The following is a 16,429-nucleotide window of genomic DNA, read 5'->3' as shown; positions in this document are numbered from 1 at the left end:
TTTTAAAACAACACATTTCAATTTTTCATTTTGAAATGATTTTTCATTTAAAATAAATAAATAAATAAAGCAAACCACCTCAAAACAAAGGAAAATATTTTGTTTGACCCAAAACAACTTTTTTCCCCCCAAGATTTTTGGTTTAGCCAATGAACCAAAAAAATAATTATTTGCTCACTTCTGGTCAGGAATACTTTAGCAGTGGGCTGGCTCTGCCCGCCCACTTCCTGGTTTCCAATAGGAACACTCTCCTGTATCCATTTGGCCTGACAAAGTGGAAGAAAATCTTCCACTTCCCTAGACTGCCCAGTCTATCTTTACCACATCATTTGTACAAGTGGAAAAAGGGATTTTGGTGCTTGTGGCCCATGCATGGTAAAGAGAGATTACTATATATCTAAAACACAAATAGGTGAGCATGGCATCCAGTTATACTACAGCCCTTTAAATTCAAAGTATGATTATTAATTTTCAACTTCCTTGCTAATTTCTATTAAAATTGGCTTGAGAGCCATGATCAACAATGGAATCATTATTAAACTAAACTGTGACAAGTAGTCAGAGGACTGAACAATCAAGTAGCTCTATGGCCCATGAGTATAGGGAAATATATATTTATCCTTTCAACTGAAGTACTGATTTACTAAGTTACCATTAAGATTATATCTATCCACAGGAAAGACAAATTTCAAGCATACATACTTATTTACCTGCACAAATCTGATCCTGGGAGGTACTGGGAAAAACGGGAATGAAGGAGCGGGATTAATCGGAGATCACACCATCTCTTCTCCCACCTAAGCCCTGGTGATGTTGGCCATGAGGAACATGATAGTGTATCCTGGAAGAAATTTTAAACACTTCTGATTTTTGGCCTTTATCATAATAATCTGCCATAGAGAGAGAGACATTTTTCCTTCAAGTATTTGGTGCCTTGTTTTATGTGATAAAATCTTTCCTGAAAATTCTATTTGATCAAGTTTTATACACTGTGAAGAAATTCCATGTTTTTTTTCACTTTTGATTGCAAAAAAACCCCCCTGAAACAAGTATGGTTGGAGGAACTGCAACAACTGCCACCCCCTCAACCAACACTCTATATTGTAAACTATGGAAATGAATATTACAAGTATTACAAGACTGGGGAAAACAAACAGAATCAAATGTTACTGAATCATGTTATTGCAATGAATAGCCAAGGAAGGTGTTCAAAATTCAAAGGTAGAGGACAATATTTTGAAGGGTTGAATATAGAAGTAGCTATTCAAAATGCCACAGTTGAGGCTTATCATACAGTATTTCATAAATATTTTGAAATTGACATGCTTGGCAACCTGCAATTGCTTTAGTACCAAATTATAAAATGTCTTCTACTTCAAGGGGTCACCATATGCCTCACATGTATCACCTGTTATATTAATAGGCAGCAAAGAACATTTACATTAGATATTAGAGAAAAAACGTTCTAATTATAAGGGCAGTTAAGCTCTGTAATAGGCTTCCAAAGGAATGCACAGTATCCCCATTATTGGAGGATTTAAAGAAGAGGTTGGACAAATGCATGTCAGGCACGGTCTAAGTATACTCGGTGGTGCCTCAGTGCAGGGGGCTGGACTTGTTTACTTCTCAAGATCCCTTCCAGTCCTATGTTTCAAGGATCCTATGAACATAATTAAAATGACATTAAAATAAAGCAAACAGTATATCTTCAAAGTTAGCAATGTCTGTGTGTGCATGTGCGCACATGTGAACATGTATTTTGTATATACTCCCTTGACCTACACAATACAACACATTTTATTAGGACACTCCAAGGCAATTTTCTTACAACACAGTAATTTTACTGTCACAATTTCAGGTTTCTACTCTCTATCCTTCAGTTGTTTCCAAAATGCTGAAGAATATTTTTGGGGCATGCATTGTCTTTTTAATTAGTGTTTGTGCTGCGCCTAGCATGATGGGACATAAACCCCTGATTTGAGATTTTTAGGTGCTACCGTGATATTATTACTACCACTAATAATAATAATAGATTAATAATAATAACTTCATTATATTATTATAAATGGGAGACATATATTACTTCCGACTCCCTCCTTAGACAAAAAAGGCAGAACTACTTACAGAAAACAAACAAACAAAACAAAAACCACCAGACCCTTAAAGCTGAGAGGTGTGAAATTCAGACCCCAATGAAGTCAATGGCAAAATTCTTATTTAGTTCAGAGGGGCCAGGATTTCACCCCAGACCTGGTGAAAGTTTCAGAAAGTTATGAATGAAAAAGGGATTATAATGGAAATACACAGACAACATTAACTACAGCGATCACCAGTCCTTGGACATATTGCATTACATAATCACATACTATGTTTAACCTGTGCCTGAATGAGGCGGCAGGGGGCGGGGAGACTTGTTACCACTACATCACTCACTACATATCACTGATGGAATCAGTACTCACTGTCCATTCTATCTTCCAAGAACCCAATATGCTTTAAGTTATACCTATGTATAGTAATTTATGCAGTGAAAACAGCCTTTTAATTACTAATTGCATAATGTGTAATGAATCTACTTCTGCTTAATATTGTTTTCAATACCCTCTTATTAAGTATAACATTTTCATTGTATTTAGTCTAGTGAGTTACACTCCAGTAATTATGAATGAGATATAACTCATACCAAGGCATAGGGCCACAGAATGTAATACGTGGTGCAACAATGCCCCATTCTGCGTGTGTAACTCACATTGAAAAATAGAGATATGTGTTGTGCACACATGTATTGTGCCAATAGAAAGGAGGGAGTTCATTACTGAAAGAACCCCTATCATTGAACATATTCCATGCTGGCAGAAACTTGTGTTTTAAAAACTTAACCAAATTTAAAATATTTTCATCAAACCACAGCAGACCCATGACACAAATGATATTTTTCATGGGGCAATTATACTTGAAAAGTGGGTTCCTAATCAATGCCTGCTAAAAGCTCAGAGAACATTCCATTAAGATTTAGGTCATTGGCTGTTGACTTTGTTTCATATCCAGAAACTAAATTATTTGGATTGGGTATTCGATAGGTAAGATTTTTTACTGGTGACTCATTCATAAATTATGTTTTGAACTGCAACACATTTCCTAAGGTGACCACTGACTAACAGAAGTGAATCGAGTCCCTTTCATAAATTAAGGTTTTTCAAAGGTGTCTGCACAAATAGTTTCAAATGACAAACTTTCATCTTTAGAAGGAAAAGCCTGTGAAATTCCATCATGAGAGATACAGAGGTCCAATCTTCAAAAGACAGGAAATGTATATTTAGATTGCATGAGTAACCTTGACTCTGCTCCTTTGGCCTATATATTATACAGTATATTATGTAATTACAAACTCAGATAATGAAATGTAGTATGCAGTATTTTTACCCTGAAAGGTGAACCTATTAAGACCTACAGTAAATGACGCAGAACTCAGGAGTCATTCATTCATTCACTGAATACTTTGCATATAATTGACTTCCATGACACTTTCTACAAGGCATTCAAACATTTGGAAATGTATCTTGTATCTAAAGTTGTAGAAATTTAAAATATATATTATATTAGGGAAATTATGTGTGATCATATATTGTAATGCATATGCACAAGGCAGTAATCTTAACTTTGTATCTTTGAAATAAGTGTATACTGATTGGGAGAGGTTACAGTGAAGTTTGCGATGAAAATTAATCTCAACCAGCAATACTCATAATTAAATGGTTTATTTTCCACAGAAACATCATATATTTGTCTTTCAATTGAGACAATATATTTATATCTTCTGAATCTACAGCTCATATGATACTTGAATTGAATTAAATGTTTGCATGAAAACCATCTCCTGGCTCCTATTCTGGCACCAGGAAAATGCACCAGAAAACTGTTTTAAGCATCCAGATGATAATTTTTGCACTCCCAGTGAGTCTGAATCCCAGGTGATATTCAAGTCAATTCCATCATTCCCTCATTCCCTCACAGTCCTCTGCATAGGGACAGGTAAATATCTTAAATAGCACTATATTCCTGCAATATGCAGCCTTCATAATCTGTCTTTAAGCAGCAGCTACAAGTCAGAGAAATGTAGAGCAACCCTAAGGCTCTCGCTAATTTATCTAGGAGCCAGCCATGGGATTAAAGGAGCACAAAGATTGGCTAATGCCAAATAGAGCACTAGTGCAGCGAGGATCTGGGATTATAACATTAAATACAATCCTACTTTTGCACACCAATTATTTTTTGAAAAGTGACTCTTGATAAATGCATATCAAAAGCACAGAGGACACTCCATTAAAAATTCAATCATTGATTGTAAGTCCAGTGGGCCTGGGTTTGATCCCTCAGATGTTGACTTTGTTTCATATCCATTACCAAAGTGGTAACGAGACTATTATTTGGATTGGGTCTAGTGGAGATTTTTTGTTTAATATATATATAAACTCATACTTTTCAGCCAAAATTTTTGTATACCCCTATTATTATTTCTTTGTATCAAAAGGTTTTTATAAAAATGAAGCTAGTCTGGTAACTTTTCAAAGCTTCGGCACTCTGCAGCTCTCACACAGAAATCACACACTGGAAAATTAAAAGGTGCATCCACTCTATAGAGATTTATGTATGATCTAGGTAACCTGAATCTCAAGGTTGAGGGCAGCCATACGATTGTGACATATAGAGGTAAAATAATTTCTCCACTGCTACTCAAGATTCCCTCCTTTATGAATCCCAGAAATACATTCACTATTTTAGCCACAGTGTCACACTGGGAGCTCATGTCCAAACGACTGTTCACCATGACCTCCATTTTTTTTTTTAGAGCCAGGCTTCCCAGGATAGAGTTCCCCATCTTGTAAGTAAGGCCTACATTCTTTGTTCCTACTCGTAGCTGTATTAAAACACATATTGTTTGCTTGCGCCCACTTAAAAAAGTGATTCAGATAGCTCTGAATCAATGACCTATTCTCTCCATTATTTACCACTTCCCAATTTCTGTGTCATCTGCAAACTTTATCAAGATGATTTTATGTTTTCTTACAGGTCATTGACAACAATGTTAAATAACATAGGGAAAGAAACAATCCATGTGGAACCCCACTGGAACACACCTGCTCGCTGACTATTCCCCATTTACAACTACATTTTAAGACCTATTAGTAAGTCAGTTTGACAGAATCTATTTTCCATATACCCATGTTGATTTGCATTGATTACATTAAACTTCTTTATTCTTCATTAATCAAGTCCTGTATCAACTGCTCTATTATCTACCAGGGATCTATACAGGCCTACAATTATCCAGGTCATCCCTTTTAAAAAACTGGCACATTAGTTTTCTTCCAATCATTGGGAATTCCCTCAGTGCTCTAAGACTTATTGAAAATCACCATTAACTTAGCTTCTTGGCCATCTCTCTTAAAACTCTTGGCTGCAAGTTATCTGGACCAGCTAATTTAAAAATTTCTAACTTTAGTAGCAGCAGTTTATCACTTTCCAGAGATACAAGTGGAATGGCAAGAGTGATAATGAGACTATATTATCTATTTTTTCCCAAATATAGAACATAAATATTAATTGAACATTTCTGCTTTTCTATATTATTATTGATGTCTACCATTTCCATCTAATAACGGACCAACACCAATGTCAGGATTCTTTTTGTTCTTAATATATTTTTTAAAAAACTCCTTCTTATTGTCCTTAACTCTGATGGTCATAGATTTTTCCTTGTGTCCCTTTGCTTCCCTTATCAATTTTCTACAATTCCTAGCTTCTGCTTAATATTCATTACTATCAACTTCCCCATTTTTCCATCTGTTTTATTTATATATGCACTGCCCTCTAACCCGTATAGCCTTCTTTCTCGACTTTGGGGTTGTGGCTTTATAGGCATCTCCTCAGGTGTTCTTAAATGATTCCCAATTATCATACAAATTTTTGTGATTATATTCTTCCTCTCAGATTACTTGGCTCATAATTGTTTTCAGTTTTGTGAAATTGGCCCTATTAAAGCACAAAGTATATTATATATATTGCTTGCACACTATAAATGTATTCCAGTCATGATCACATGAATCTAAGCAACCATTAATCTTTTAGTTCTGTGATCAGTTTCTCTTTATCTGTTGAGACACAGACTAATAAAGAATTCTTCTCTGTTGGCTGTAACACTTTTTGAGTTTGGAAATTGTCATCTATAATGGTTATAAATTACAAGGATCTTTTAGTACCGGTCACATGAAATCTCCTATATACGTCACTCAGACTGAAGTCCCTCATGATCATGAAGCTTTATTTTTCTCCACAAATTACAGATAGATATATAAGAAGTGGTCATCCTGATCCCCTGTGCAATTTGGTAGTCTGTAGAAAAAAACCTTATACCCTCCTCATGTGCTTACCTATTAGAATATTGATCCAGAAGCATTAAAATAAATAAATAAATAAATAAATATAATAAATAAATAAAATAAAATAGCTTCTTCTGAATTATGAATTTTTACAGAGTGATATTCCCCATCCCCTTTTGCCCATTTGATCCTTCCTAAATAGGTTGCAGCATTAATTTTAATATTCCAATAGTATGAATCATCCCACCATGGTTCTGTAATACCAACTAGACAGAATTAATGCTCAGAAATTCTAATTCCTCGTTTGTTACCCAGGATCTTAGCATTGATGTGCAGCCAATTAAATAATTTCTTCTCTTCAGATTCTTTAGTTCTGTAATTAATTTTGTTCTCAATATAGTTTTCCACCATGACTTCAAGAACCATCACCTGTTCATTAAAATCACTCCCATACTAGCATCAACTTCTTGGACACCACTATCAGCTTCAACCATGGAACCCTAGAGACAACTATATACAAGAACCCACGGATCACCACACCTTCTTTCAGAGATCCAGCAACCACTCCAGTTACACCAAGAAATGTGTTATCTAGAGCCAAACACTCAGATATCACAGAATAGGCTCTGAGGAGAAAGTCCAGGATATGCACCTTAACACACTCAAAATCGCCTTCACCAAACAAGGGCACTCCACCAAAAAAGTAGATCACATCCTTGAACAGGCCACCCAAATACTCTAAGAGAACCTGCTTTAATATGGAAATAAAAACCTCTGACCGCACATCCCTAGTAGTCACTATCACACCAAACTGGAATCTATACAGGGTATCATTAAACAACGATAACCCATACTCAATGGGGACCCCATCCTGAAAGAAATCTTTCTTGAACCCCCTCTTCTGGCCTTCAAACTACCCCCGCAACCTCTTCAACCTCATCATCAAAAGCAAGCTCCTCACAGACCAGGACACACCAACTCAAAGCAGCATCAGACCCTGCCAAAAAAACAGATGAAAAATCTGTATACATATTTTCACTGCTACAATGATCAATACCCACACAACACACTTTTCAAGATCCATGGGTCCTATGCATGCCTATTACAACATGTGATATACCTCATTCAGTGTACTCAATGCCCCAATAACCCTGGGGTGAAACCAGCCAATCACTACACTTCTGAATGAACTCACAGAAGATAATGATAAAAGACAAAAATGCCGTATCGCCTGTGGGTGAACACTTTTTCCAAAGCGATCACTCTATATCTGACCTATCATTCCTCATCCTCAAAGGAAACCCGCACAACACTTTCAAAAGATGAACCTGAGAGCTGAAATTCATAAGTTTGCTAAACACTAAAAATTATGGACTGAATAGAGACACTGGATTTATGGCTTATTACAACAATCTCTAATCCACTAACAACCTCCGCCCTTTGTTCTCCTCTTACGACTGGAAGGGTGATAATGGGCCACTTCACCTTGAATGGTCCCTTGAAACGTGTTAACGACTTATGCTAAATAAAATGTTCCACCTTGTATTTAGCTGTGACACTCTGAACATGTTTCCTAGAACTGAAGATGAGCTCTGTATAAGCGCAAAAGCTTGTCTTTCTCCCCAACATAAATTGGTCCAATAAAAGCCACCCACTTTCTCTCTCTTGTTCTCAGTGTGTCATTTTTTGCTGAGTGCTCATATCTTCCTTGTTTTTCCACTCTCCTTTTGCTATTAGTTTAATACAAACTATGGTTTACAACCCATCATTTAAATCAGCTTCTATACCAAATGACTGGAGGATAGCTAATGTGATGCTAATTTTTAAAAATGGCTCCAGAGGTGATCCTGGCAATTACAGGCCAGTAAGCCTAACTTAAGTACCAGGCAAACTGGTTGAAACGATAGTAAACAGAATTGTCAGACACATAGATGAACATAACTTGTTGGGGGAAGAGTCAGCATGGTTTTTGGAAAGGGAAATCCTGCCTCACCAATCTACTGGAATTCTTTGAGGGGGTCAACAGGCATGTGGACAAGGGGAATCCAGTGGATATAGTGTACTTAGGTTTTCAGAAAGTGTTTGAGAAGTTCCCTCGCCAAAGGCTCTTAAGCAAAGTATGCTGTCATGGGATAAGAGGGAAGGGCTCTCATGGATTGTTAACTGATTAAAAGATAGGAAACAAAGGGTAAGAATAAACCAGTTTTCAGAATGAAAAGAGGTAAACAGTGGTGTCCCCCAGAGGTCTGTACTGGGACAAGTCTTATTCAACATATTCATAAATGATCTGGAAAAAGGGGTAAACTCAAGATAGTTAAGTCCAAAGCAAACTACGAAGAGCTACAAAGGGATCTCACAAAACTGGGTGACTGGGCAACAAAATGGCAGATGAAATTCAATGCTGATAAATGCAAAGTAAAGCACATTGGAAAACATAATCCCACCTATACATATAAAATTCTGGGGTCTGAAAACATTCACTCAATTTGCAGTGGCAGTCAAAAAAGCTAACCGAATGTTGGGACTCATTAAGAAAGGGATAGATAATAAGACAAAAAATATCACATTGCCTCTATATAAATCTATGTCACGCCCACATCTTGAATATTGTGTGCAGATGTGGTTACCCCATCTCAAAAAAGATATATTGGAATTGGAAAAGATACAGAAAAGGGCAAAAAAAAATTATTAGGGGTATGGAACGGCTTTTGTATGAGGAGAGATTAAGACCTGCCCACAAGCTAACTGTATGATAATATGCTAGTCTTGATTTGCATGTTTTAGTATCCTGTAAAATACTTTTTAAAAAAATAAACCAATATGATGATTATTCTGTGATGCTTGCAAGTGACGCCAAGCTTGAAAGATTTAAGTATGTGTAAATGATAGCAAACAACACTCTACATGTTTTCCTTGATGTCATTTCTCCTTCCCTTTTTTTATTCATGGAAAGTTTCAGGCCTACCAAATCTTTTTGCAGGATGTAGATACATTTTAAACAGAGATTTCATCTACATATCTCAGAAATGAATAAGCTTATGACATAATTACTGCAGCAAAGGGTAACGGGATGGATCACTTGATGATTATCTGCTCTGTTCACTCCCTCTGAAGCATCTGGCATTGGTCACTTGTGGAAGACAGGATACTGGGCTAGATGGACCAGTGATCTGACCCAGTATGGCCTTTCTTATGTCATGATAAATAGTCCCGGAATATCGCTGTGCTTTACTGACAACTGTACTAGGCAAATAAAAATGATTTTACATCAACATTCATATTAAACAGTTTAAACAGGTGAGTGCTACCTTATATAGTAGCTATACATCTATGCATACTTCCGTATGAGAAGAGATAAATAAGACTGGGACTTTTCACCTTGGAAAAGAGACAACTAAGGGGGCTTATGCTTGAAGTCTATAAAATCATGACTGGTATGGAGAAAGCAAATAAAGAAGTGTTATTTACTCCTTCTCATGACACAAGAACTAGGAGTTCCATTATTCTGAAGTTATTTATGAAAGACTTGAAATACTGTTTCTTTTGTTTATCATTTTTGTGGTGCAAATATTTGTAAAAAAAATTAAATATAAGGTGAGCACTGTACACTTTGAATTTTATGTTGTAATTGAAATCAACTTATTTGAAAATGTAGAAAACATCCAAAAATGTTTAAATAAATTGTATTCTGTTATTAACAGCACATTTAATCACAATTTTTTAATTGCATGATTAATTGCAATTAATTTTTGTTAATCACTTCAGAGCCCTACTCTATAGAGATACTTTTGTATGATGGTGAGGATGAAAATGGCACTTCTTAGCTAGGCTAGCCCAGACCCTTCATACAACCGACACTATAGGTACCTTATTTTTCTCCATTGCACAAGAAAAGGATCCAAGAAGACACGCAGGGGAAATCATATGTACTAATGCACAATCAATTTCCACCCCAGGGAGAAAAAGAGTGCTAGCATGTATAAGTTATGTATCTTTTTGTATTTGTCATTTTTATAAACTTAAAAACATCAATAAAAAAATTAAACACAAAAAAAGAAAATCTATTTCCCAGTTTCACAGGTGGAAGTGAATGGGACGAAGATGTAATAGCTGAGGTGGTTCTTTGAACCACTGGGTTTTTGACATTCATCCTTCATTAGTTGTGATGTACCATCAAATGGCATTCCATTCAACACATGTGAAGAAAGCTCGTTTAAACCATATTTTAAAAACAAACATATTATATAAAGTTTTTATTATTTTATTCTCCAAAATAATTTCACAGTTGGATGCAGAACAAATATTCTATGAAAACGTCTGGTTGAAATTAGACTGCAGTTATTTTGGTACCCATACAACAAAAGTTTCATCCTAGACATGACTAGGTTTAATTTTTTATTGTTAATAATGTTTGCTGAAAATGTAACCCTTCCCCCATTTATAAATATTTTTCAAATTTAAAATTTATCAAATTTAAAAATGGCCAAAACTGGGCAAAAATGTTCACCTTTATGTTGTGCAGTAATGATTCAGCTGATTTGTGGTCTGTAACAAGGAATTTTTTCTGCTCCCTGATTACACAGCTGTAAGATTTTACATGGGAGAATAACAGATAATGAATGGTGAATAGCAAATACCTCCTAGTATACATTTCTGAATTAATATAAATCTCAAAAAATTTACAAGTATTTTCACAAATTATTAAACATTTTTTATGAAATGGAAGTTATCAAAAAACATGCAAATCACATAATGCAATCCACTCAAATAGCAGTGGAGCAAAGTTACCGACATTTACTTATGAATGTATTTTTTAATATTCTTTGACCAGCACTAAGACCTGATCCTGAAGTCTGATTCATGGAGGCAGCCTTTTTTGTCAGTGCAGAAACCCAGTGAAGTCAGAGTCCAGCTGATTGTGGCTCTAGGATGGAGTACTCATAAGCACTTATCTTTCCAATTCAAACTCTGATATTTTATTGCATATGTAGTGGTTTATATCATTACTGGCAATATCTTGTATAAGTTATAATGGATAATTCTAGGTGAAAGTTCTTGCTTATCATAAGAAGCCCACCTATGAGTTGTTTGATACACATCAAAAAGAGTATTACATGTCAAATACCACCTTCCAAGACTGTATAAAGTGACCATCACTTTGTTTTTTCCTGCATTTAAAAAAGCATCTTATATTCATGTGTTAAAGTCTTTTCCGACATTGTGAAGAAAGTGTATCATACTCTCCAAAGGTATTTCTGAATATAAATTTGAATATCTATCTGTAGAGGTTCATCTTAAAATGATAGTTTGCCATTATAATATCACTTTTGATTAAAATTTGTGATGCTAATTAATGAAATTTAAAATACACCCCTTTTACGAAACAGGAAAAGTGGTACACTTAAATACTCCACTTTATGAAAGAAAATCTTCATTTGATTGTACCAGAAAATGAGTTTTTAGAAGTGACAACTAAAGCATGGTTTGAGTTGAACTGAAGGTTTGGGAGAAGGTCTAGAAGAGTTCTTATTGTATTTGAATACGTTTACCTAGCTCTAATTACTAAGGTCACCAAATGTAAGCTCAGTTGACTTGGCTACAGAGTCAGTGCACAGCAAGCCAGGGCGTGAATGTACAGTGTTGTAGCTTGTTGTTCACTGACAGGCCATGTGGATCCTGATATTGTACGCCAATCATTCTCTAGCATGCCTTGATGTACTTCAGTTTTAAATAGCAGTATGTCAGACTGCACTATAGAACTTTTAGTGTGCAGTAGCAGGGTCCATACAGCATGTGCGGCAGGCTAGAGTGCTGTACATTCACACCTTGGCTTGCTGAGCATTCAATCTCGTCACAGAATTATTAAGTACATACACAGGGGCCAGACACTCAGCTGGTATAAACTGTCATAGCTTTATTGACCTCAAATTGAGAATTTGCCTTATTATCTCCACCATTCCCATCTGTGTCCCATTTTCTGCACTGGTGAGTCACAAAGAGGTTTCTGTAGAAGGGAGAAGATTTTACTTAACTGCTTTCTGTAACCAGCGGTTTTTCCTGGGCTCAGCAGCTCTCTTCCACACCCCACTTAGCTCAGTGTAGGGGGCCTAGAGACAGATATCTATGTTTCAGGCTTAGCAAGAGAGATGAGATGGAGAATTGTTGTTTTGGGTGACATTTCTTTTATGTGGAATAAGATGGTTGGTTTGCTTTCTTGGGGAGGGGTGCAGAATTCAGTAGTATTTTTAATTATTTTCAAGGGATAGGCTCTATTTTGATGTGTTAAAATATAAATACAAAGTAAATACCAAAAATGTTCTCTTTTATATATGCTGTGTATGTTTTAAGGGATTATTCTTAGACCTTGGAAACTGTTTGCCAACCCCATGGGAATTTTCAAAAATGATTGTGGGGAGGGGAATCTGGGGGAAAAAATGGATTGTGTCAATGAATTTCAAAAAGTTTAATTTCAATTGTTATTTTTTCCTATACATTTTGAAATGAAAAATCATTTTGACCCCCAATCGGAATGTTTATGTTTCAATAATGTCAAAATGGGATGTTTTGACAGTTTCAAACTTTTTTCATTTTTTTTCAAAACCAGGAAAATTGTCACAATGAACCTTTTCCTTCGAAAAGTTTCAATAGTGACAAATCAGCATTTTCTGGTGAAAACCATAGAATTGACAAATTCCCAACCAGCTGTAATTATTTAATAGTTCAGCAGCATCCAAAGTGACTTTGAAAGTTTTCTTACCCTTACTTTTTATGAAGCATTTGAAATGCAAGGGGCACAAACGAATTGATTATACAAATATGCCGTCAGAATGCTCTCTAACTTAAAAATATCTGTTTTCTCACTAGTAGCTGATTAAGGCAGGAGTGGAACAACTGCCAGATCCCCTTCACTAAATATACAACTCTGACATTCAATTATATTCTGTATGTGTCTCATGTTAATCATACCAGGCTGTATGTTGTTTCTTTGGCAGTTACTCTTCAAAAAGAGGCAGAAAAAAAGAAAAATGGTTCCTAGCTCACCGGTTAATACATTCAGACATGTTTAATTGAAAATCAGTAGAGGATGCCTCAGAATAGGAGGAGTCAAAAATGTTACAGGTATATTCAAGACTAAAGGGAAACTCTTATTCACCTACTAAATCCAGTGTTACTTAGGTGACTCCCATCTTTGCAGATATTTTTCTATGCCTCTCCTGGGATATTATCCATCACCTCATTAATGAGTTAGCACTGGAAGGTAAAATAATCTCTTACCGTATTGTTGGGATGATAGTTGAGATGCAAACCACTGTCACAGAGGGGAGATGATGTGCCACTGCTTTGGTCACTAGGGACACCTAATAAAAATAGTCATGCATATAACATTGTCCCATATTACATGATGTTAGATATCATATTCAAACAGCTACATTTTTGTCCCAAGCACTGTCATGGGTACAACTAAGCTCTTTACAGACAACAGTTTGTTTGTTTCTCTTTTTATTCATGAAATATCCACGGACTAATTGCTATGTGTTTGTTATTCAAAATTAGCCAATGAATAACTGACATGAACAACAGTCAATTTAGGATTTTTCATGAAGTATTACTGTGAGCATTAGCTATTTATAATTTACACTCTGATTAGCCCAGTAGTAAGGAAGTGGATTAAGATATGAGGGTTCAAGTCCCCACTCTGTTTCACTGTAAATTCCAACCAGTGCCCTATAATAAGCAGGCAAGAGAGTTCTTCCTGGACTGAGAAACCTTCCTGCAAAACAGTCACTGAAACAGAAATGTATCACAGAACATTTTTGTTTTGACAAGATAATTTTTTCCAATAGAAAAAAAGTTTCAGAAATATTTTCATCAGTTCTACTTGTGAACAAAAACATTGCCTGTACAAAGTTTGTAAGAAATAAGGAATTGGTCAATGAATTCATACAAATAAACTGAAATATTTTGGAAGAGATTTCATACACCAAAACACACACACACACAAAATAGGTTTCAGACCTAAAAATATTTTTGTTCTCATAATTAAAAACTAAACGTTATCTTCCCACATTCAGAAAAAAAAAAGAAATTGAAAGAAAGCAGAGGTGAATAAAGACATAGTCACTCATATACACAGGCACGTATACACTGTAGCTATATACAGTGGTGTACCAACAATTATAATTTACTATAATTAGAAGAAGGCAGCTGCTTCTATACATCTCTTTCAAATTCCCATTGGGGCTAGTCAACTAAAATTCTGTTGCACTAAAACAAAATACTATTCAGTTCAGAGTGTATTAATTTCCAGTTAAAGGAATATCTCCACTAAAGCCCCTGAATGAAATTTAAATTGAGAAGATAAGACCTTAAAATGTAAATGTGGAATCTCAGTTCCACATTTAGAATATATAAACCTTTCCAATTTCAATGACACTGTATGTTTGAAAAAAGGATCTTTAAATACTCTGGGCCCAAACCTTAGCTCATGTAAACTGGTGTAGCCCTACTGATTTCAGTAATGCTATGCTGATTCACACCAGTTGGGAGTATGACCTGAAGCAAAGATAGCATTAGCTTGCAACAAAGTCAACACATCACCTGTTGGTATTAAAAGTTCATATTCAGGCCACAAAACTGACTGAAACAGCTCCTGCCACTCACTGACAGTGCACAGGAAATTTCACATGAACAACGAATTGATTTTTCTTTTAGCTAATCACAAATGCTTACACGCACAATCTTCATTCAGAGGCAATTTGAGAAAAGCAGGTGCTCTTTTCAGAAAGGACACTGTTAGGGTCACTTCTTCTCCTGCATTCCGAAGAACTTGAACCTGAAGATTCAATATAGAAGGCATAAATACATTTAAAAAAAAGACAGTAACAGTTGTAAACAAAACCCAAGTTATCGCTCACAGCTCATATTTGTTCTCTGACTTACTACATGACATATAAAAAAAGAACCAAAACCATGAAGCCTACCACAGTCTATTCTCCAGTGTCCTTAAACAAATTTGTTTTTATAAAGTGCTACTTTGTAAATCTTTCCCATCAATCCACAGAGATTTTATTTGTCTAGCTTCCATGAGCTCCTCATAAATCTACAGGATTGTGTGTAAATCCCATCCTGTAGCACTGGGTATACAGAAGCAATGATGATAGGATCACAACATATTAGATGCAGTATCTAAAACTGACTTTGTGACCGTGTTCTGCTGTCATTGTAGACATTCTGTAAATGCAAAAAAGATTATACAAACACACACATGAGAACGAGTTTGTCACCCCATTACACTGTCAATTCATGAACTATGCATTAACCAACAGAATATTTCTGAGTTCTGACATGTTTCCCATCTTGGGACTAGCTAGCCAATTTCCTCACTAATGGGATGGATGTGACAGCCTGTAACCATTGGAGAGAGCCCTTGGGTCAAGACTTCCAGGCAGATCAAGTTGTGGACATCCCCTGGGTCTCCCTCTGTGGAAATCCTCCTCCTCCCCTCTCTGAACAGAAGACTTATTTTCCTTCCGTCTGTAGTAGTGGGCAACTCAGAGCAGTCACAATCAGAAGTGTAAACTTCCAGGCATTGACTTCAGAATTTGCTTCCTGCTGAAGAGATGGCCAATGCATGATAAGAGTTACTGCCATCTGAAAGAGTGGACCTTATTCCATCATTCAGCTGGTGTGCAGTGTGAGGAGAGAAGGGGCTGCATACCAGCGTAGAAGAAGAGGAGAAGAAGCATGGGAGGAGTAACTCCTCCTGAAACTCACCTTAAAATGCTCATTTAAGAGGTAAAAAGCTACATTTCTAGTGTAACATGAATTGTCTATAGGGTCAATACAGATTATAGATTTTAAGGACAGAAGGGACCATTGGATCATCACATCTTACTTCCAGTATAACACTAACCAAAGAATTTCACTCAGTTACACATACATTTAGCTCAACAACTTATGAGTGACTAAAGCATATCAACTCCATTTGAATGGAAGACAAGAAGAAATAGAGAATCCATCCCTTCCTTTGGTAGTTTGTTCCAGTGGTT

At 35.9% G+C, this 16,429-nt stretch overlaps 1 protein-coding gene across 3 annotated transcripts in view; it reads right to left on the bottom strand.

Moving 5' to 3' along the window:
* Positions 1 to 16,429, bottom strand: part of SNTG1 (syntrophin gamma 1) — a 567,484-nt gene that overhangs the window by 185,813 nt on the left and 365,242 nt on the right. For all 3 annotated transcript variants that reach the window (XM_030553070.1, XM_030553068.1, XM_030553071.1), the window contains 3 exons: positions 15,111 to 15,213; positions 13,656 to 13,738; positions 711 to 841 (listed from right to left, as the gene is read on the bottom strand). In XM_030553070.1, coding sequence (XP_030408930.1) covers positions 711 to 841; positions 13,656 to 13,738; positions 15,111 to 15,213 — 317 coding nt within the window. The remainder of the gene's footprint in view (positions 1 to 710; positions 842 to 13,655; positions 13,739 to 15,110; positions 15,214 to 16,429) is intronic.

Source organism: Gopherus evgoodei, chromosome 2 (assembly GCF_007399415.2).
Source record: "Gopherus evgoodei ecotype Sinaloan lineage chromosome 2, rGopEvg1_v1.p, whole genome shotgun sequence".
Classification (NCBI taxonomy): domain Eukaryota; kingdom Metazoa; phylum Chordata; order Testudines; family Testudinidae; genus Gopherus; species Gopherus evgoodei.
Note: the sequence above shows the minus strand (reverse complement) of the source record. Positions and strands in the feature narration are given on the sequence as shown.